We start from the raw sequence: 23,786 nt of genomic DNA, 5'->3' as shown, positions 1-23,786 counted from the left end.
TAGAACAATTTTGCAGACGGAGCGACCTGTTTAGGCTACATCGGCGGTGTACTAATAAGGGACTGCGTAGTAGCGTGAGCTATGTTAGCAGTTCCGAAAGGGGCAAGGACAACCCGAATCTATAATGCCTCTGCTGGCTATCGCCGGCGGAGGCATAAAGAATTAAAGCAACATCTTCCCAATGCGATGTTTTTATCTGAAGGTTACGGAATACTTGCTGCAAAATGACACATTTGTGGGGAAAAAGCCATTGGCTTCAGTCTGTGACTGCCTGGTCTCAAATATCACAGGATTTGTTGTGCTGCCGTACGGAAACGTCTCCATTTCCTTTTCCCATTCATTCCTTTGTTTGCATCAGCATCAGAACATCTGGTTCAGAGGCTTGGTTTGCTGAGCTCATTAGAGGAGATTTGGACTTCTATGAGCCATCAAACAGTTTCTAGATCCCCATGTTCCCTCAGCTGTTTTGCCAGGGTTCTCTTTTTCATCTTCTTGCGCCCCCGCTGGTGTGGAGCGCAAACAAACGGGCGAGTTCAGCTTCTTGTAAGTGTGCTGCCAATTTAATCAAAGTGACTCCCCTGGACACTTTGGTGAAGGGGTTCAATGCATTTCCAATATCCTGGGATGAATAAATCAACAGTGTTGGACAAGTTACTGACATTTTTTTAATTAGTTACAGTTAGTAGTTACTTCTTTCAAAAAGTAATTTAATTTAAAGTTACTAGTTACTTCAAAGCAATTAACTGCCGTCTACCTCTTCAACGAGGCCCCCACGAATAGGTACTCTGCCACCCCCCCTTCAATCAATATCCCCTGAACACACACAAGAACAGGCCAGAATCCCCCCACTGACATGAACACTAAGTCAAATTCCTCCTATGTAATCTGATTACTTACTGTGGCAATAAAGGTGAATCTGAATATAGAGTAGGAAACATTTACTCCATTACTTTGAATATCAGCATGAATGAAGCATGTGCAAAGTTGCAGTGTGAACATCCATAGAGAGCAACAGTAAACAGCGAGGCTCACCACGATGAGGTTCCACATGCGAGCAGCCTCCGCCACCAGTGTGGACACGGAACTGCAGCCGGGCATCAGCACCATCTTGATGGGCTCGGTGTACAGCAGGTCATACAGCAGCTTGGTGGCCTCGCCTGGGTCACACTGGCCAGGGAGAGAGAGACATGTCAGTATAAGAACTGGGTCACACTGGCCAGGGAGAGAGAGACATGTCAGTATAAGAACTGGGTCACACTGGCCAGGGAGAGAGAGACATGTCAGTATAAGAAACACTTCAATTCAATTCATTTATTTGTTCGATAGGGGACAGGTGTACATTAATGAACATTTAAAAAAAAATTAAATGCACGACAATTGCAGTCACAGGACTGGTTTCCATTGTTAGTCCCCCTGCCAGATGATACAGGCTTAGAGTCCTGGTAGGGGTAAAAAGTAACATAGTGCAACAAAAATATAAAATGAGAAACATCACCATTTCCAGAGACCTTACACAAATCATATGCACATGGAAATGTGGGAAGAATACAATGGGATATGCAGGGTTTCTATAGGTTTCATAAAGCCAAATCTTAAGACCTTTTTAATGCGACCTGCCTTTGGATTTAATCAGCACAAGAAACAACATGGCTACTTACACATCTGAAAGTATCATGTGAAGAAGGACACCAGGAATGTCACCGTTTGTTTTAGGGACATGAAGTCCGATGTGGAAATGCAGTCATGTAACACAACGTTCCAATGAGGCCATTTACTGTACACCTGGCGCTAACATGCGTTTTCTGTGATCAGATTGCAATCAGATTGTGTTTTATCACTTGAAATGCCAGGTGTAAACACTCCCAAAACGCATTGAAGAAGGATTGCAATCTGATCGGCCAAACCACCTCCGGAGGTGGTCAGGGATGCATTGTGTACACATTGAACACAAGTGTAAATGCAATGTGTCCTCTCAATCTGGATACAGCAACTTTATGCGGATTGAGAGGACACCCATTTCTGCAATCTGATTGCAATCAGATTGTGTTTTATCACTTGAAAGTACAGGTGTAAACACTCCCAAAACGCATTGATGAATTGATTGATGAATCTGATGGCAGAAAACACATGTTAACGCCAGGTGTAAATGGCCTCAATGTAACACAATGTAATGCAGTCATGTAACACAACGTTACAATGTAACACAATGTAATGCAGTCATGTAACAACATAACAAAATAAAACCAACGCTACAGTAAAGCCAGTCACAGTCACCTCTTTAGGTGAAACTACACCTGACCCTCCATGAATTTCTCTTATTTCCTTACTTTCAAACTCTACCTCAACTAAACATCAATGAATGTAAAGAATCTGTTAATACCCGTGTCCAATTTTACAGCTGCATCAAAATGACCCGTAATCAAACCTAAGGCTTTACACAATGCAACTTTCGCACAATTACTGGTAGTCGCAGGCGACATATTTGTGTCGAGTCCACCCCTGGGGATACACAGTGATCGAACCAGGCGTTTTGACGGTACGATTTTTTTTAAACTGACATATTTGTGTCGAGTCCACCCCTGGGGATACACAGTGATCGAACCAGGCGTTTTGACGGTACGATTTTTTTTAAACTGACATATTTGTGTCGAGTCCACCCCTGGGGATACACAGTGATCGAACCAGGCGTTTTGACGGTACGATCTTTTTTAAACTGACATATTTGTGTCGAGTCCACCCCTGGGGATACACAGTGATCGAACCAGGCGTTTTGACGGTACGATTTTTTTTAAACTGACATATTTGTGTCGAGTCCACCCCTGGGGATACACAGTGATCGAACCAGGCGTTTTGACGGTACGATTTTTTTTAAACTGACATATTTGTGTCGAGTCCACCCCTGGGGATACACAGTGATCGAACCAGGCGTTTTGAAGAACAAAAAGCGGGGGAAACAGAAAATCGACAGACAGATTAACTTGCACAGAACTGAAGTTACATTCAATTAGCAGCATGCAAAGCCAGCCTAAACCTGCACAACATGATGAAAAAAGTCCTCTGTCAAATGTCACATATTGTAATGCTTTGAAGGCCTTATCTTTAGACCATTTGAAGACTTGAGTTCATGCTGAGGTGTGGCTTGGGATTCCATTTGACTGGCTGCTGTTGATGCACTGGGAAGCAATAGAGCGGGGTGTTATAATCCATTAGGCTGTGTGTTATTGCTTTATGTATTATCAGTATACAGCCATTTCTGTCCAGACTCATAAATATGTAGCGGAGACTTTGAAGGAATGAAAGGTACGAGGCCTCTACGCGCACTCGATTCCTACAGTAGGCTCGCCCGATCCAAACGTCAATAAACTGATGGGGAGCTTGATTTTTCAATGTGTGGACTTCCTTTCTTTCTTCCTTCTTTATTTTTATTTATTTATTTAACCTTTATTTATCCAGGTTAGCCTTCTAGTTTATCGTTTCTTTTCTGCACCTCCCTACTGAGTGGATGTCCTGCACCTCCCTACTGAGTGGATGTGCGCTTTAGTTCCTTCTTCAAATTTGAAGAAATTCCCTCAAGGCGTTCCTGAGAGATGGCGATCAGGAGAATGGGACGGATGGACAACGTGAAAACATACAGTAATGCCTCGTGGTCACAGCTGTCACGGGCAGGGGCATTTTTTTCTAATCCTATTTCTCTCTTCGTTTATAGGGACATATTGTAGGAGGATTTCCTCTAGCTCCCACCAGAAGTCAAGTCAAGTCAAGTCAAGTTTATTTGTATAGCACATTTCATACACAGAGGCAATTCAAAGTGCTTCACATAAAATGGTTGACAGGAAAATAAAAGAAGAGAATAAAATGGACATTTAAAAGCATCACAACAAACCTTTAAAAAAAGAGTATAAAAAGTGCATTAAGCAACAGGCGCAGCAGTTGCAGAAAGAGCAAAAAACTTAGAGGACTCATTGGGTTTGCATAGCAGCTGTCAGCAGTTAACACATTGAGTGCCAGCCACTTTTGGAGAACGGACGCTCCCAGTGCCAGAGTTTCAGAGCGTTTTCAGTGATTTCTCGAGGCCCACAGAATATTGTGTGATATTACTATGTAAACACTGAACACGCACAAAGAACGAGGAGACTCTCTTCTATCATCTGCAAAAAAAAGTTTATTGATCCCGTTTTCCGTTCTTTAGTTATGAGCCGGAGAAGATAGCTTGATTTAGCCAAAAACAGCAATTTTTTTCTTGAAGCTGAGATAATGAGCCTTTTGTGAAATTAAACATTTCAAGCACATCATTGACTCTGAAGCTAATATTTTCTGATATAATGACACCTCAAAAATAATTTCCTTCAATAAAAGAGTGAAAACAAAGTAATTTTGTTTGGCCAAATAATATGTTTTAGCTGCAACCAGCAGCGCTGGCCCCTGCGTGCGCAGACCCTACACCTTCTTGCTGGTCTTGATTTACTGCTGGTGGGCATCAGATAGCCTATTCTAGCTTGTTTGCTCTCTATGCATCGACCCTGCTGCTGCCTGGGTGTGTGTGTACTGTCAATGGTTGTATGCTGTTAGTGCCCTGCGTGCCCCACCCCCCTCCTCCTCCTCCTCCGTGGTGGGAGGAGTCGTGTCTCTGCTGCGGTTTGCTCTGAGTTTGATCTGCACTGAAAAGTCCGCTGCCTGCATCCCCCCGCTTTTTTACAGCGTGTCTTCGGCTCCCAGCTGAGAATAATGTAACTTTTCAGAAAGACGCTGGTGTCGCCGTGTCGGCAACTAAATCATATGGATGGACTATCGCAGCGGACACGGATGGGGCTCAATTGTGGCAGCAGATGACTGCTGTTCACAGGCACAGCTAACGTTATGCTTCAAGCATATCGATGCGATTTCCGTATTCCGTTTCCTCATGACTTCTTCTCTCTTTTCTCCTGGCATTTGTCTAATCGGGAGGGCACTGTCGCCACCTAAGGGTTCTGTAAAATAGGTTAGACACATTCAATAGCTCCCATATTGTAAGAGGCGATGTAAGAGGCTTAGATCGACATCCCCCCGTCAAAATATGAATTTGGAGTTATTGACGCCATTTGGCGTCGCTGGCAGCCTACGGTAAATTTCTCCTGACGCCATTTGGCGTCGCTGGCACTCAATGTGTTAAAAGCGACGGTAAACATAAAAGTCTTTAGTCTATTTTTAAAAGTAAGTAAGGTTGGGGCAGATCTGATCTGAAGCATAGCTTCTTTTTCTTTCCCTATGACTCTGGCTTATGTTCCTCTTTCCTTCTTAGGCTTTAATAGCCTAACTTGCATTTCTAGTTAATTGTGTTGGATATTTTAGTCTATTTGCAATTTACATATTTCTATGTAATTTATTTGCTTTATTGTTATTCACCTTATGTAGCCCACTTGACCCAGTTGTGTTATGACTTCCTGTTCAAAACACTGTCTGTTTTACCTGCTCACTAGTACTGTCACTGTCACAGGAAGTGTCAACACAACAGGAAGTAACTGGCTGACCCCTGTGTTGGAACATAAGGTGAATAGCAATGTCAGACTTCTTCATACCTGCCAATTCAGGTCAATTGGCTCCAATTATGATGCCAGGGTGTAGTGTGACCGGATTGGTCCACAGTCCACACACAGGCGTACCTGCCTATATAACTGGGTCCCTCCTCTTACGTTATTCTTTCTGTTAAATAAACCTTTTGCATTTGGAGACAGTGTGTGGGAGTTATTTTCTTTTGATTCAGTCGGGTTTTCCCTCCTCCGACGCACCTGTCGTTTACGTGTGCAGAAGCTTTGCTCCTTCTGCAGGCATCAAAAGAAAGGAAAGCAGGTGGAGAGATGGAACAGAAGACAGCAGAGGAGGTAACACACAGCAGAGAGGTAACACACAGCAGAGGAGGTAACACACAGCAGAGAGGTAACACACAGCAGAGGAGGTAACACACAGCAGAGAGGTAACACACATCAGAGGAGGTAACACACATCAGAGAGGTAACACACATCAGAGAGGTAACACACAGCAGAGAGGTAACACACATCAGAGGAGGTAACACACAGCAGAGAGGTAACACACAGCAGAGAGGTAACACACAGCAGAGAGGTAACACACAGCAGAGAGGTAACACACAGCAGAGGAGGTAACACACAGCAGAGAGGTAACACACAGCAGAGAGGTAACACACAGCAGAGGAGGTAACACACAGCAGAGAGGTAACACACAGCAGAGGAGGTAACACACAGCAGAGAGGTAACACACAGCAGAGAGGTAACACACATCAGAGGAGGTAACACACATCAGAGAGGTAACACACAGCAGAGAGGTAACACACATCAGAGAGGTAACACACAGCAGAGAGGTAACACACAGCAGAGAGGTAACACACAGCAGAGAGGTAACACACAGCAGAGAGGTAACACACAGCAGAGAGGTAACACACAGCAGAGAGGTAACACACAGCAGAGAGGTAACACACAGCAGAGAGGTAACACACAGCAGAGAGGTAACACACAGCAGAGAGGTAACACACAGCAGAGAGGTAACACACAGCAGAGAGGTAACACACAGCAGAGAGGTAACACACAGCAGAGGTAACACACAGCAGAGAGGTAACACACAGCAGAGAGGTAACACACATCAGAGGAGGTAACACACAGCAGAGAGGTAACACACAGCAGAGAGGTAACACACAGCAGAGAGGTAACACACATCAGAGGAGGTAACACACATTGTGAGGGGAGGCACGTCCCAAGGTCACCTGGGCTCGGCTCCACAGAGGCTTTTCGGGGGGAGGCTGAAATGGGCCAAACAACATTTGTCTGTGCGGACGCCGAGGAAAAGATTTACCCAGCAGTCATGCCACATTGTCTTTGATCCACACCTGACAAATGGCATTCTTCGCTTTCCATTCTCAGCTTGTCGTCGATGAAAAATCAATAAGCAATTTAAATGATAATGCAGAGGGTGGCGTGATCATTGATCATTTGAGTTGAGAGACACGGGCTCACGTTTGGATGACTGTTGAGATGTGAAGAGAACATGTTTCACAGTGTTGGATTGGAATTTTCTTTTCCCCCCACATCACATTAAATCAAAGTCAGTCTAAACAGAGCGAGACGGCTAGTTTGGCTGCATGCCCTGTTTTCAACTGGCCGTTACGCCCTTAAAAGAACGTGGTGGATTTACTCATTTAAAACGACATGAAGAGGCAGCAATTAAACACAAATACAGTCAGTAGCAGTAGCCTGCATCCTGTATGAGGCGTTTAGGTAACCTCTGTAAATTGTAGCGTCTACCAACACTTTGACAGGCAGGCACTGTGAGGCATTCAGGGGACATCTGTATTGTAATTTGTAGCAACAGAAAATAACCTTGGTTACACTTACAGTACATTACTGTGTGTTACTGGACATGTAAGCAACTTTGCAGTCTAAGCAATCTTACAGATATACTATGCTTAATTTCCCTATAGGATATTCATTTTGTTGAGGGAAAAATGACTGAAAAAAGGATTTTAATAACCATTGGTTTTGGCCTGGGTGCCCTAGATTTTGCACGCGATGTCCCCATTAATGTTGTCTTTGCCAAAGCCCCAAAAATTCAGTTGGACGCTGATTTTGTTTAATGAAGCGATCATGCAAATGCTGCATTTCTCACTGCACCAACATATTAATGTGTGTATGACCAGACATGGCTATTACTGCTCACCTCCCCCTCATTACACATGACAGCGTGTAGCTCCTCCCCCTCATTACACATGACAGCGTGTAGCTCCTCCCCCTCATTACACATGACAGCATGTAGCTCACTGCACCAACATATTAATGTGTGTATGACCAGACATGGCTATTACTGCTCACCTCCCCCTCATTACACATGGCAGCATGTAGCTCCTCCCCCTCATTACACATGGCAGCGTGTAGCTCCTCCCCCTCATTACACATGACAGCGTGTAGCTCACTGCACCAACATATTAATGTGTGTATGACCAGACATGGCTATTACTGCTCACCTCCCCCTCATTACACATGACAGCATGTAGCTCACTGCACCAACATATTAATGTGTGTATGACCAGACATGGCTATTACTGCTCACCTCCCCCTCATTACACATGGCAGCATGTAGCTCCTCCCCCTCATTACACATGGCAGCGTGTAGCTCCTCCCCCTCATTACACATGACAGCATGTAGCTCACTGCACCAACATATTAATGTGTGTATGACCAGACATGGCTATTACTGCTCACCTCCCCCTCATTACACATGGCAGCATGTAGCTCCTCCCCCTCATTACACATGGCAGCGTGTAGCTCCTCCCCCTCATTACACATGACAGCATGTAGCTCACTGCACCAACATATTAATGTGTGTATGACCAGACATGGCTATTACTGCTCACCTCCCCCTCATTACACATGACAGCATGTAGCTCACTGCACCAACATATTAATGTGTGTATGACCAGACATGGCTATTACTGCTCACCTCCCCCTCATTACACATGACAGCGTGTAGCTCACTGCACCAACATATTAATGTGTGTATGACCAGACATGGCTATTACTGCTCACCTCCCCCTCATTACACATGACAGCATGTAGCTCACTGCACCAACATATGAATCTGTGTATGACCAGACATGGCTATTACTGCTCACCTCCCCCTCATTACACATGACAGCGTGTAGCTCACTGCACCTCCCCCTGCTCCCCTCTCCCCCACACCCCTCCCCCTTCCCCTCTCCTGCTCTCTCCTCTTGCTCCTTCCCCACCTCCTATACCCTCCAACATCTCCCATTCCCTCCCCACCCCATCACTCTCTCACATTCCCCCTGCTCTCCCCCCTTCTCCTGCTCTCTCCTCTGCTCTCTCTTCATTTCTATATTTTCTATATTATCAATTGTTCAAATGTTATCTTTATTCTGTATATTCTTGTTACTGTGTGTTAGCTAGAATCAGCTAGACATACTTTCTGTGAAGCCCTCTGAGACATGCTTGTGAATTAGGGCTATATAAATAAACTTGACTTGACTTGACTTGACTTAACATATTAATCTGTGTATGACCAGACATGGCTATTACTGCTCACCTCCCCCTCGTTACACATGACAGCGTGTAGCTCCTCCCCCTCATTACACATGACAGCGTGTAGCTCCTCCCTCTCATTACACATGACAGCGTGTAGCTCCTCCCCCTCATTACACATGACAGCGTGTAGCTCCTCCCCCTCATTACACATGACAGCGTGTAGCTCCTCCCCCTCATTACACATGACAGCGTGTAGCTCCTCCCCCTCATTACACATGACAGCGTGTAGCTCCTCCCCCTCATTACACATGACAGCGTGTAGCTCCTCCCCCTCATTACACATGACAGCGTGTAGCTCCTCCCCCTCGTTACACATGACAGCGTGTAGCTCCTCCCCCTCATTACACATGACAGCGTGTAGCTCCTCCCCCTCATTACACATGACAGCGTGTAGCTCCTCCCCCTCATTACACATGACAGCGTGTAGCTCCTCCCCCTCATTACACATGACAGCGTGTAGCTCCTCCCCCTCATTACACATGACAGCGTGTAGCTCCTCCCCCTCATTACACATGACAGCGTGTAGCTCCTCCCCCTCGTTACACATGACAGCGTGTAGCTCCTCCCCCTCATTACACATGACAGCGTGTAGCTCCTCCCCCTCATTACACATGACAGCGTGTAGCTCCTCCCCCTCATTACACATGACAGCGTGTAGCTCACCTCCCTCTCATTACACATGACAGCGTGTAGCTCCTCCCCCTCATTACACATGACAGCGTGTAGCTCCTCCCCCTCATTACACATGACAGCGTGTAGCTCCTCCCCCTCATTACACATGACAGCGTGTAGCTCCTCCCCCTCATTACACATGACAGCGTGTAGCTCACCTCCCTCTCATTACACATGACAGCGTGTAGCTCCTCCCCCTCATTACACATGACAGCGTGTAGCTCCTTGAAGCATCAATGGTTCACTGTCAAATGAATTGTAATGGCATTATGTCATTAGGAGGCCATGGTGGAGACCACTGGTAGCCTCCACTTCTCCCATAAACACTGTTGCTTCCTGTCTTTAGCTTTTGGGCCAAAGTTTTCTCTTTGACTGGATGTTTTGTGAAGAGAGGTAAACATGTTCCTCCATCTGCCATGGCCAGAACCTCTGACAGCTTTAGCTCTGTTTGCTCTGGAAGAACAGAACTTCTGACAGCTTTAGCTCTGTTTGCTCTGGAAGAACAGAACTTCTTCCTGTTCTGTGCCAAAGCAATCCAGCACATTTGATTATGGTAATTATACTGATGCCTGAAAATGAATTATGCTTATGACTGAGTGATATTAAAATGCTACCATAGATGGGCTTTCACACCACCAACTGCAGCAATGCACGTGGTTTCTGCTCAAGGTAGAAGAGGGCAGGCTGGACATCTCAGGAGGCTACAGAGACATTTAGCCTTTCCAGAGGGATTAAGGTCACCAGCAGTTTATTTAACAATGTCCACAGCCTCTGCTCTGCTTTTCTCCATTTTAACCCATTTTAAATGGTGCATAGATAGATTCACTGACATGAAAAATCTGCTAGATGCTTTCAGGTCTGAACATTATTCAAAGCAGCTGGAATAATTCAGCAATGAATGATGCTATCTAGGCTTCTTCTGAATAATGTAAATGACGCAATATAATTTTTCTAACCCCGGTATGCCCGTCCATGTCATGGCAGATATTACCTGCCGCTTTATTTCCGGGAGCACCATGATTTGATAGTTTGCTCTGCAGCAGAGTTTGAATGCGTTCTCTCACCTCTCCAGAGGAACCAGACTTACAGAGTAAACGCACCCTGGTTCCATTAAAACAGACCAAACAGGGTCAGTGTGGAAGCCCCCGAAGAGGCGCTGCTGATCCAGACTCTGAAGGGGGACGTCAGCAGACTGCCCCCCCCCCCCTGTGCCACTGTTCCAGCCTTTTCTTACAACCAAACTGGGCCTGCAGCCTTCTGCTTCACGAGCTGAGCAGCTGAGGCTTCAATTCAACCCCCCACATGCAGGAAATAGATGGAAATATGGACACTAGGGGTCGCCTCAATGTAAGTATCACGCGTCGATGCCTACCGGAGGACGCCGAAAAGTCCTAACCTGATTTGAGACTTGCACTCAAAGTGCTGCCCCGGCCCCCTGCAGGCAGCAGCCTGCCACAGCTGCTCTTCTTATCTTGTCTTTTTCTCACGCATTTCTCTACATTTCTCTTTTCTAGATTTATTTGCCAATCAAAGGAGGAAGCTACGTTATTTGGCTCATAACTAAATGTGGCTTTGCACGTTCGTTGTTGTTTTTCTCGCTATCAGCAGGCGCGGACTGCATAATCGGCCACGTCGGGCAAATGCCTGGTGGCCTGGCCTGGCCTGGCCTGCAAAAAAAAAAAAAAAAAAAAAAAAAAATTGGTGCCTGCAGTCAGGCCACTCACTGAACAGCAGGCCAGGCGCTGCCTACTGGTTTACTAGTGGTTTTATTACTTTATTCAGGGTTAAAGTGGGTGCATCTCATTGTAAAATTGGACTCGGCCCAAATTGGGCTTCAAACGGGCCAAATTGGGTTTCAAACGGCCCAAATCTGGCTTCAAATGGCCCAAATTGGGCTTCAAACGGCCCAAATCATGCTTCAAACGACCCAAATTGGGCTTCAAACTGCCCAAATTGGGCTTCAAACGGCCCACGCGCGTCGGCCCATATCGGCCTGGCCTGCTTGGTATCTAGTGCCCGGCCTGAATTATTTTCCCAGTCCGCCCCTGGCTATCAGATTACTTTTATTGTTGAGAGTGGGTCCATTGTTTAGCCTACTAAACGTTACAGGGATCACCTGGGTGTGTTCAATAGCTATGACAACGGTGTGCAGTTTTGCTACGGTTCCCAGGTTAAACGTTCATGTTTCCTTGCATGTTTCAATGCACCACCGTTTCCATTTAAATATGAAACACTTTGCTACATGTTGTCTGGGCTGAACTCACCCTAACCCGACAGTGTGTGTGGTGTGGCTCTTGGTGCGAGTCTGTGAGACGAAGTCCCCGAGAGCTGAGGAGGAAATACAGCTGCAGAGGCGGAGGGGGCGATGGTTCAGGAAGAGGAGAGATACCCTATTGCTGCAAAAGTACTGCTGTGGTGGTCGCCGGCGTCATGGTTGGGTTTTTGTGTCTGTTTGTTTGGTTACCAAACAGAGAACAGATATCCGCCTCGCCTTTTGAAATGTCACATAGAAGCAGAACATGAGTGGCAGTTGGGATCACGTCAGAGTTTCATTCACATAATAATTACAGCAACAGAAAAGTAATTGCACTGGGGACCTAGAGAGAGAGAGCTGTTAATAGCCTAAAAGAAAGAGTCATTCAAAGCCCTACAAATAAGGCTTTTGAGGTTTCATGAAATAAAATGTGGTAAGTATTTAGTGTCAAATCTAGTGTAAAATTATGAAGTAAAAACGTCTTTCATGAATAATGAGCTAGCCAGTATAAATCTTCTGTGCAGATTTTGAAAGATGGGGGAGAAAGTGCTGGAAGACTTAATGGCTTTGTCCATTTGGAGTTGGGGAAGTGGATCCATCAATAAAGAGAAGCGGGCCAATAAAGAACCGCTTTATGTTCTGCTGTCAGGGAGTCATTATGAAGGTCATCTGGTGTCTCCTGGAGGGTAAACCCATTCATCTCTCCCCTTGGCCTAATGACGCTCAGTCACCAGGCTTGCTAACGCTAACGACAGCTCATCTCTCCCCTTTGCTTAATGACGCTCAGTCACCAGGCTTGCTAACGCTAACGACAGCTCATCTCTCCCCTTTGCTTAATGACGCTCAGTCAACAGGCTTGCTAACGCTAACGACAGCTCTGGAGGAAGCTGCCCTCTCTGCATCCTGAATCAAATGGATCGGTTTGTGAGCCAAACTGACGGTAATCCGGAGCTACGTGGCTGCAGCTGACTCATTGATTAACCCAGGCACTCGGGGGAAATCACCACAGGGTCCGACGCACTCAAACGCTGCTATATCTGACCACCCACCTCTACCCCCTCACCTCATCCTCCTCCCCCCCTCTCCTCCGGGACTCTCCACCTCCATCCCCTCACAACATCCTCCTCTCCTCTAGGACCCTCCACCTCCAACCCCTCACGACACCCTCCTCTCCTCCAGGACCCCCCACCTCCATCCCCTCACAACATCCTCCTCTCCTTCAGGACCCTCCACCTCCAACCCCTCACGACACCCTCCTCTCCTCCAGGACCCCCCACCTCCGTCCCCTCATGACATCCTCCTCTCCTCCAGGACCCCCCACCTCTGTCCCCTCATGACACCCACCTCTCCTCCAGGACCCCCCACCTCCATCCCCTCACGACATCCTCGTCTCCTCCAGGACCCCCCACCTCCATCCCCTCACGACATCCCCCTCTCCTCCAGGACCCCCCACCTCCATCCCCTCACGACACCCTCCTCTCCTCCAGGACCCTCCACCTCCATCCCCTCACGACATCCTCCTCTCCTCCAGGACCCCCCACCTCCATCCCCTCACGACATCCTCCTCTCCTCCAGGACCCCCCACCTCCATCCCCTCACGACATCCCCCCCCCCCTCTCCTCCGGGACCCCCCACCTCCATCCCCTCACGACACCCTCCTCTCCTCCAGGACCCCCCACCTCCATCCCCTCACGACACCCTCCTCTCCTCTGGGACCCCCCACCTCCATCCCCTCACGCCATCCTCCTCTCCTCCAGGACCCCTCACAACACCCTCCTCTCCTCCAGGACCCCCCACCTCCATCCCCTCATGACACCCTCCTCCCCCCCCTCTCCTCCAGGACCCCCCACCTCCATCCCCTCACAACATCCTCCTCTCCTCCGGGCCCCCCCACCTCCATCCCCTCACAACATCCTCCTCTCCTCCGGGACCCCTTACCTCCATCCCCTCACGACATCCTCCTCCCCCTCTCTCCTCCGGGACCCCTCTTCACCTTTAAAGCACCACGGGGCTTGGACATTTAATCAGCTTTCCTGAAGATCTGGGCCAAAGAAAAGGTACGAGGAGCAACGTGGTTTTCTGGTTGGTTTCGCGCCTTTCGGCATGGCGCTCCATGGCGCTGGATTGTAATCAGGGCATCCATCAGAGCGGGCCTGGCACAGCGCTGCAAAGGTCTGTGATAGACCACTGCTCCGACCAGCGCGCTTCTTACATTTGGCTAACTGCTAACGCTCAATATGGTTTCCTCACTCGGACGCACTTAAATCAGCCCACCGGCCATCTGCTCCTGTTTATGTAACGATAGTAGGTGCATGATCTTGCCTTTTTCTCCCGGCCAAATGTGTGTTTGTTTGAACCGCAGTTGCCTTGGTTACTGTTGTCATGCCAACCTCGAACAACCCCCCCCCCCCCCCCCACAGTGGGGAGCCAATGCAGAGTGACGGTGACCAATCTGATCGACGCTTCTAAAAAACATACCAGCCAGTCAGAGTGTATATAACTATTTAGATACTGTGTGTGTGTGTGTGTGTGTGTGTGTGTGTGTGTGTGTGTGTGTGTGTATGTATTGGTGAGTCGTGTGTGAACATGGGGAAGAGATCCCAGGTGGGCAGAATGGGAGAGACGGAGATAAATTATAATATAGCAGATGTATTTGGTCAGGACAGTACACATTAACGAACAGTTACCTATACAGAGTCATCTATATGATAACAGTAAATATGTCGGATTTAGCTAAAAGCTCATTTGCATCCGTAGTCCTCAAAAATGGCTGGCGTAGACTTACCAAACTTACAAGCCTACTTAATATCTACTAATAACAAACTGTGCTGTGTGGATGAAAGATGGAATGCAAACTAGGTGAGAGAGATGGAACTAAATAGTGGAGATATTGCTCTAAATGCCTTACCCTTCTCCAAATATAAAGATCTGATATTAAGAGACTTGAAGATAGATGGGTGATTAAGAGTATGGAAAGAGATCTGACAGAAACAAAAACTAACTGAGGATTTAATATTGTTAAAAGAAATCCCAACTGATAAATGACTTTCCACCAATCACAATCGACAAAAATCTTCAGAATATGGGCGTCTAAGGGATTATGTAAATATGGGTAAATGTTTGAGGAGAGAGAAATCAAGTCTTTTGAACAGTTATCCTCACAGTATGGACTTCCTAATTCTCATTTCCATGTATTCATACTGTAGCTATTTGGTAATGTACTGTAATGTAATGTACTGTATGCTATTATCTGCTAATATAACTAACTACTAGTGCAGTGCCCATTTCCCTCCCTCCCCTTCCCCCCATCATGCTCTCCCAATCTTCACCCCCGATTGGTCGAATTACATGAAATTCGACAGTGCACTTTCTCAGATGCGTTCAGGTACCAAAATTTCAAATGACTGGCTGTAGCATTGTTGTCGGAGAAGCTAGTATTTAATCTTAAAATCTGCCTGGAGATAACTCCAGGCAGATAAAATTGTTTGATTGGTTGATTGATTCACTGATTGACATCTCCGAAATGCCTAACATCATGATCATTTTATGACTTACAATGCTTACAGTAGCCTAAATATATTACATGTTCTTTTAAAACAGGCTATATCCTTGAAGAAAGTAAACTGTCTGCATATTTCTAAATATAGACCTATTCCAATATGTTCTACATGTAAAAATAGTACATTTCTCCTCGGTTTCCCGTCATTTCCCTGGAAACAGGAATTGGTTGGATGGCAATTCCCGGGAATCCCTGTTTCCTGGGATTAAACCCTAGTTTAGAGCAGGCAGATGCAACTTTGATTAAGGAACACGATTTTGGCCTGAAAATGGGAGCTTTACTCGAGTCCTCGAACCCGGGTCGCTGCAGTAGGTTTACAATTGAAGACTGTGTGGTGAGAGGCTGGACGAGCTCCGGCTGAGTGAAAGCCATTCCAAATGCAAATGAAAGAGCAGGAGAGTTGATCACGGTGACTAGACATCAGAGTCTATTTTCACTGTGCATAGAGCCTTGTTATGCACACACATGCAGTCGTTACACCACTATATATATTATATATATATATATACAGTAGGTAGAACATTTCTCTGGGGCCTTAACCCATATTCTGACCAGCTGCTGCATTTTAAAATATACAATACACAGAGGACTGCCTGTTATCCTAATGATGGTATAACATACAGTCCATGTGTAAGGTTTATTAATGATGGTATAACATACAGTCCATGTGTAAGGTTTATTAACAGCATGGAAATAGACACAGCAACTCAAGTGAAAGAGGGCTGCTGGAGACGTTTATGTTGCATCTACTTGTGAATAGAAACGTTGGTAAATTATGTCTTCCAGTCATCATCACAGGGCAAACGACGACTGATATCAACACACACAAAAGAAAATGACAGAAAAATACATGATCCTCATATGACTTACATCAGTTTGATATTATTCAGCTATAAACTATATACCTTTAGCTCATAGAGATTTATGGCAGCTTAAACGTTTGTAAAGGCTATTGCACAACTATAAAGAATGCTTAACTGCAACCTCCAATAAGATGAAAATGCACCAATAGGCTTAAAAAAATGTTTCAAAAAAGTCTTAATTGATTAACTCTTTTGTGGCTTATTGTGTGTGACTCACAGCAGCTTGATAGTGTTCTTTGCTGATGTCAGCCATGCCTTCTTCACCGGCTTTCAACATGGACCAAGTGATGCTCTTCTATGCCTGTCTTTTTATATACTGGTTTATATAAGTTGTTCAGTTCTGCTTATTGATTGTGCGTAGCTAGATTTAGCTACAGTAGACACTGTATAGTCCTCTGAGACATGCTTGTGAATTAGGGCTATACAGATCAACTTGGCTTGGCAAAAACTGTTATGAGCACAGAAAGATGGCGCTGATTGCACCGCCTTGAAAATATGTAATAAACTATTGTTTTTAATATTGTATTGTTGTTATTTATCGACAAGAGCAAATTGAAGTCCTTGCCTGTGCAAGCTTGGGCAATGAAAACAATTCAGATTCTCACCCGCGTATAGGCCCTCTTCACAGCAACCATTTTGAGGTGATAAAGCAGGAAGTAAAGCAGGTGTAACCAATAACATAAATGAGGGCCCTGGTACACACCAAAATGGAATGGAACCATCACTAACGGTAGGTTACACACCCGCTTTACTTCCTGCAAGCTGTAGCGTCTGCGTAGAGTGAGTTATCATCAGTACTCACCATGCTGTCGTAGTGTATGAGCTCCAGCTCGTAGTCGGGCAGGATGTCCGTGCGCTTGTTGACCAGGTCCAGGGCCATCTGAGCGGAGGGCATGCAGGCCTGGCCCCCCGGCCAGCCCCCGCTCATGGGGAACAGGGCTCCGATGTACAGCTTCTTCTTGCCTAGAGCCGGGCAGGAGCACAGGAGCACAGTCAGTCCCAACGTCAGAGAGTAGCCCAGGGAAGCCATCGCTGAAGTCCACTCCTCCAGTGCCGGTCAACTCTCTTCTGCAGTGTGGAGAGTGTGGAGGCTCAAGATAACACAAGTCCCATGAGCTGGACACTGTCCTCACAGACGGAAGCACAGGGGAGACTTCTCATCTGGTGCAAAACTAACTCACAGCGTCCATACAGAGACGTAAACACTGAATCATCTCACTCGGCTGCTCTTCCCTTGCCCCGATTTATGTCTTTGAGCATTTTTGGAGATGTATTTTTCATCGACCTTAAACACGTGTTGAATAGGACGACGTGAGCGCCTGGGTAAGATACTGTAACCTGATCCCACACATTTAAACCACAATCAATAACTGTCTTGAGAAGTTCAGTAATGAACAGAGACAGATTGGGTCAATTAATGATAACGGCAGCTTGGAGCTGATTAGGCCTAATTGGATTAGTCAGATTTTCTCATTAAAAAAGATCCTTATGTTATCGCCGTCCGCCGTCCGAGGTGCTGGAGTCAAGGTCGGCGGGGTAATAACCACCTTCCAGGTTATTGGATTTGAGAAATGACTTTATTTTGGCAGAGATAAGACACAAGGCAATAATAGCATTGCTTCTCTCCCCGTTATGAATTATACATATACTGTATATCAGGAAAGAAAAAAAACGAGCGAAATTGAGCTCACGAGGAGGAACACACTAGAGGTTTGTGTCCGCTGAAGCTCGTCATTTCTCTGTCCTTTTGCTCATCCATCCGCCTACATACTCACGGCTCCCTCAGCTGGAAGACGGGTTACAGCGCACGTTACATGTTGTGTGGGATCACCGCACTACACAGGCACGCTTTGTCATATCACTAATCCATCATGACGACTGATGACCAAGTCTCGCTTTCAAGAAAGGTGGCTTTGACGGAAGGCAGAGTAGATCAGACGCGGGAGGACGAGAGAGAGAGAGCGGAGTTGCTGGAATCCGCTGAGCCTTGAGGGAAAAGAAAAAAAAAGACAATAGAAAAATGACGGGAGCAATGTTAAGCGCACAGGTCTGTCTGTGCGTTAAGACTGCATGCCGTGCTGACTGCAGCAGTGTCAGCGTGTGTGTGAGGGAAGGAGCGCGTGTGTGTGTGAGAGAGAGAGGAGAGATAGATGGAGAGAGAGAGAGAGGGCGAGAGGAGGAGGAGGAGAGAGAGGAGGGGGGTGTTGGGTCTAAGCCTCTCCGTTTCACAAACCTCTCTGAATGTTCAATCTCTTAACACCGCCCCACTCATTTATCTTCACCCCTCCCCTCCGTGCTGCCCGTGTCTCACAACAAGCCCTCCTCTCCTCTCCTCTCTGCTCCACGCAGGAATGTGAAGCATCATTAAAGTGAGTAGAAGAGGAGAGGGGGTCTCCCCCCCCGTCTCGCCCCCCCCCTCCTCCATAATGCAAACATGACGTCAAATACAGCAGCCCTGCTTTGATATAACACACATCATGTCAAATATATATTGTGCACTAATTAAGAATACAATTGAGATATTTTCACTGAGAAGGACAAGACTATAATATGGTATTAACTTCATACTAATTAAGGTTTAATAAGGTATTAAGGCAAGAAGTCATAGTTATTCTTCGGTATGCTCTGCCTTTATGGTTCCTATTGGATGGATATCATCGTGCAGCGTTTCACTTGAAGATTAAATAACTGTGTATGTTGGCCTCCTTTAGGTCCACATAATGTCCTATAAGACAGCAGCATTGCTCGTCTCCCAATTTTCTTCACCCAGCGTGACTGACACTTGAGACTCCGCTCATTCCAGCGAACCAGCGAATCTTCAAGCAAGATGATCGACCAACAACAATCTTCGGCGGAACCAAGCCGGCCCACCCCTCGGTGCCAACGACATCGTCATGCCCTGGCTCATCCACGGCCGCTGGCTTCCCCAGCAGCAGCTGAGCCTCTCCCCCGGCCACTTCTGAGTCTTCCTCCTCCTCCTCCTCTGGGTCTTCCACCGACTCTGATGTCCCTTCCCCCCCCGTATGGGTGGCCTGGACTTCAGTAGTTTTGTGCGGGCAGAGGGGGCCCCGCTCACGCAGCCTTCCCTCTCCCCAGCCGCCTCTTCCATCCAGGAAGCGCCGGCCCCAGCGGGCTCCAAGGTTCTTCTCATCTTGGATCTCCCCGGGCTGATCAAGAAGGCAGCTGGGCTCAAAGGCATCACGCTTCCTCCTGAACCCCCAGCTCCTCCACGGAGCATCCTGCAAGGCGATGCCTATGCCAGCGAGTCCATCGACAAACGTCCTCCTGTCTGGCCGAAGATCAAGATCTCTTTTTTTTGTGATCAAAGATCTCTATGACTACAGAGACGGTGCCCTCACCACTCCCAGCAAAGAGAAGGCTCCTGCTTCCAAATGGGTCAACATGAAGGTGGTTCAGGGCGAGACGGCTTCACCTCAGTCCCGCCGCTGGAGGCCAGCCTCGCCACCATCCTGCTTCCTAGAGTGGTGTTCTTCAGTAGGCGTAAGGCCGTCCCCCAACACGAGAGAGACCTGACCTACGCCCTGCTGTCGGACAAGACCCACAAGAGCGCAGTGCAGACCATGGTGACGCAAAACAACATCGCCCTGATGGTCTCATCTCCTCCAGCCTCCTGATGGTCTCATCTCCTCCAGCCTCCTGATGGCCTCATCTCCTCCAGCCTCCTGATGGCCTCATCTCCTCCAGCCTCCTGATGGTCTCATCTCCTCCAGCCTCCTGATGGCCTCATCTCCTCCAGCCTCCTGATGGCCTCAACTCCTCCAGCCTCCTGATGGCCTCATCTCCTCCAGCCTCCTGATGGCCTCATCTCCTCCAGCCTCCTGATGGCCTCATCTCCTCCAGCCTCCTGATGGCCTCATCTCCTCCAGCCTCCTGATGGTCTCATCTCCTCCAGCCTCCTGATGGCCACATCTCCTCCAGCCCCGGCGGCGTTTCCCCAGAAGACGTGGCTGACATTGGGCCATCCTCCAGCTCTCAACGGCCACTACAGTGAACGCCACCAGAACCACGGGTTAGCAAACCCAAATCCAGCATAACATATGGCTGAACCAGGCTCCCATTCCTCAGGCCATATACAGCTAACCTCAGTCTGCTTTGATGTAATGTATAGCCTATACTATAGATTGACCTCCTTCATGTGTGTGTCAACCTAAAACTGTAAACAATGTTCTCAAGGAAAAAGCAGAGCAACCTGAGTTTAGGTGGCTTTACGTTCATCTCTGCTTTTGCTGCACAACTCATCCTCATCCTCCTTCTTCTTCTCTGTCTTCTCCATCAATCAATACAAATGGTTCACAAATCCCAGTGAGCCATAACCAATCACGCTCTGCCTCCCACCCACACACTCCTACATTTACACCTTTCTTCATTGCGCTAATAATGTATGAGCGCGGTGACACTGATCCCTCTCTCCTCTTTCTCATCATTTGTTTTGCGCTTTCTTCCCATCTCCAGGGGCTGGGACCTTCTCCTGTAGGCTACTTCCCCTCCATCTTCAGTCCCATCTCCAGGGGCTGAGACCCTCTCATGTAGGCTACTTCCCCCCAATCTTCAGTCCCATCTCCAGGGGCTGAGACCCTCTCCTGTAGGCTACTTCCCCTCAATCTTCACTCCCATCTCCAGGGGCTGAGACCCTCTCCTGTAGGCTACTTCCCCTCAATCTTCACTCCCATCTCCAGGGGCTGAGACCCTCTCCTGTAGGCTTCTTCCCCTCAATCTTCACTCCCATCTCCAGGGGCTGAGACCCTCTCCTGTAGGCTTCTTCCCCTCAATCTTCAGTCCCATCTCCAGGAGCTGAGACCCTCTCCTGTAGGCTACTTCCCCTCAATCTTCAGCCCCATCTCCACGGGCTGAGACCCTCTCCTGTAGGCTACTTCCCCTCAATCTTCAGTCCCATCTCCACGGGCTGAGACCCTCTCCTGTAGGCTACTTCCCCTCAATCTTCAGTCCCATCTCCAGGGGCTGAGACCCTCTCCTCTAGGCTACTTCCCCTCAATCTTCAGTCCCATCTCCAGGGGCTAAGACCTTCTCCTGTAGGCTACTTCCCCTCAATCTTCAGTCCCATCTCTAGGGGCTGAGACCCTCTCCTGTAGGCTACTTCCCCTCAATCTTCAGTCCCATCTCCAGAGGCTGAGACCCTCTCCTGTAGGCTACTTCCCCTCAATCTTCAGTCCCATCTCCAGGGGCTGAGACCCTCTCCTGTAGGCTACTTCCCCTCAATCTTCAGTCCCATCTCCAGGGGCTGAGACCCTCTCCTGTAGGCTACTTCCCCTCAATCTTCAGTCCATCTCCAGGGGCTGAGACCTTCTCCTGTAGGCTACTTCCCCTCAATCTTCAGCTGCAGCATGATGAGGAAAAAAAAAGAGATCTGAGAGAAACTGCTGTTTTGTTTTTCTTGCCTCTTTCCCTCTCCTCTTCTCTCTGTCTCTGTTGCTCTCATCCCCCTCTCTCAGCAAGGCCTACATTTCTATATAAAGCGCAGGGGCGTAGCTTCCAAACTATATCACATACGACATGTTACCATTACTTATTCTGTTCTTGTGTTCTAGTTTCTCTCAGTACAGCTGCTACAGCTTGCATCTAATCTATGTATATATCACTTATATACTGCATGTAAGTACAGGCCAAGTACAAGTTTCACTCCTCAAGAAGACCTTGTCCAAAGGGTTCGAGCCCAAGTCAAGACCAAGACCAGAGCAGATCTAGAGTAGAATAGGCAGCGTACATCAATTGCAAATGTAAATATAATGATTAAGGAACAGAAATGTATATCTATCTGCAAATCCACTCTGTACTATACATTGCAACATCCAACAAAGTATTACACACAGCGGTATGTTACCTAATAAACACATAGACGATTGAGGACCAGGACACACAGGTTGAAATAGCTTAAATTGTATAGGGAAGAAATAAAGCAAAGATTATTCCTCATTTTTACGATTCTTAGATTGGTAGGAAAAAAAAGTCCAAAGGTAAAAATCCAGTAGCCTAGAGAGCAGTATGTTCACACCTGGGGGTCAGGACCCCTCAGATAATAAAGATCATTTGGGGCCAGGTGATTTATAGGTTAGGAAAAGTCTATGTCCTCTTTTTCAGATTTCTTTCTCATTTTTTGCTTCTTTTCTTATAAAATCCTGAATAGTTTTCAGCCTGGAGGCTTCCTGTGATAGTGAATCTTATTGGAACAACCAGAAAAATGGAAATCATCCTTTGGTGAGGGTCATGCGTATACATTGCTTTGTTTTAAGGGGTCACGAGGCAAAATAAAATCATATCCAATTTCCCCCTGCTGTCACGTCGTTGCCCTCCAGCCCCTCTGCCCCCACAGAGAGTTGTAGCGTAACACATCCTTCCTCCGATACATTTACCAGACGCTTCTTTTCACCTGACAGTGAGGAGTTTCACCGGCAGGGAGGATCACGCTATTCCTCCCTACCAGAGGAGGCGCTAGTGCAGCGGCCAAGACACACACCCTTAGCCTTTTTGTTCACACACGCCTAACGTAAGCAGAGCTCAAGCTTGATCGCAGGCTCAAGCTGAGCTGACGCCTAACCGTTCACACAAGAAGCCTTCTCTTTTCCTCTCAGCGCCTCCTCGGCGCGCCTTGAACCCGCCCACAACTCCCATTGACTTCACGCCTGGCAGCTTCAAGCTTCACGCTTGGAAAATAGGACTGAATCCTGAACAATTGCTTGAGTAAGGCGTGAGCGTGGCTTCAGCGTGGCTTCAGCGGGACACACAGCGCAGGGTGGTGTGAAGTGAACGGCTTCGTCTGTTAACAAGGACACGTAAATGAAACTTGTGCCGCAGACATGGCCAATTGTGGCTGTATGGATGCCCGACCAAGCCGGAGGTAACACAGGGGCTCGAACCTGTGGCCCTCGTGTTGGTCAGCAGGGAACCCACCACCGCTGCACCACCCAGACGCCCACGAGCCAAAGAGTTTGAGAAACATTGGCCTAGACGAGGACAAATCAGAGACAAAATGGGTACAAGTCCAAGGTAGCAAAAAAGTGAACCTGAGTACTATACAACACAGTAAGGATGTCAGATTTGACCGTAGCTTCCCAGAGGCCATGTCTGTAAGCCTGGAGCCTATGCTGTCACTACAGGCTATATAGGCCTTAGGTGGTGTCTACTCATTAGTTCAGTCAACAGGGATGATTAACTCGTGCCTCCAACTGGTTTCCTCTCATAGTTTGGTATTTCAGAGGCAGGGGAACAGTGTCTCCCTGCTGTTTGTCAGACACGGGGCTGTCAGGGTCGGCTGCATGGAAGCACATTGGTATGCAGCTCTCAGCAGCGCTCTGGAGACGAGTGTCAGCCACAGAGAT

General features: G+C 47.4%; 1 protein-coding gene across 1 annotated transcript in view; it reads right to left on the bottom strand.

The window, feature by feature from the left end:
* Positions 1-23,786, bottom strand: part of gabbr1b (gamma-aminobutyric acid (GABA) B receptor, 1b) — a gene marked incomplete at both ends in the record, with an annotated part of 129,572 nt that overhangs the window by 71,395 nt on the left and 34,391 nt on the right. The window contains 2 exons of the mRNA XM_083646800.1: positions 1,033-1,167; positions 17,234-17,394. Of these exons, the coding sequence (XP_083502926.1) occupies positions 1,033-1,167; positions 17,234-17,394 (296 nt within the window). The remainder of the gene's footprint in view (positions 1-1,032; positions 1,168-17,233; positions 17,395-23,786) is intronic.

The sequence above is a fragment of the Poromitra crassiceps genome, assembly GCF_964638095.1.
Source record: "Poromitra crassiceps genome assembly, chromosome: 11".
Lineage (NCBI taxonomy): Eukaryota > Metazoa > Chordata > Actinopteri > Beryciformes > Melamphaidae > Poromitra > Poromitra crassiceps.
This window is presented reverse-complemented; position numbering and strand designations above follow the sequence as displayed.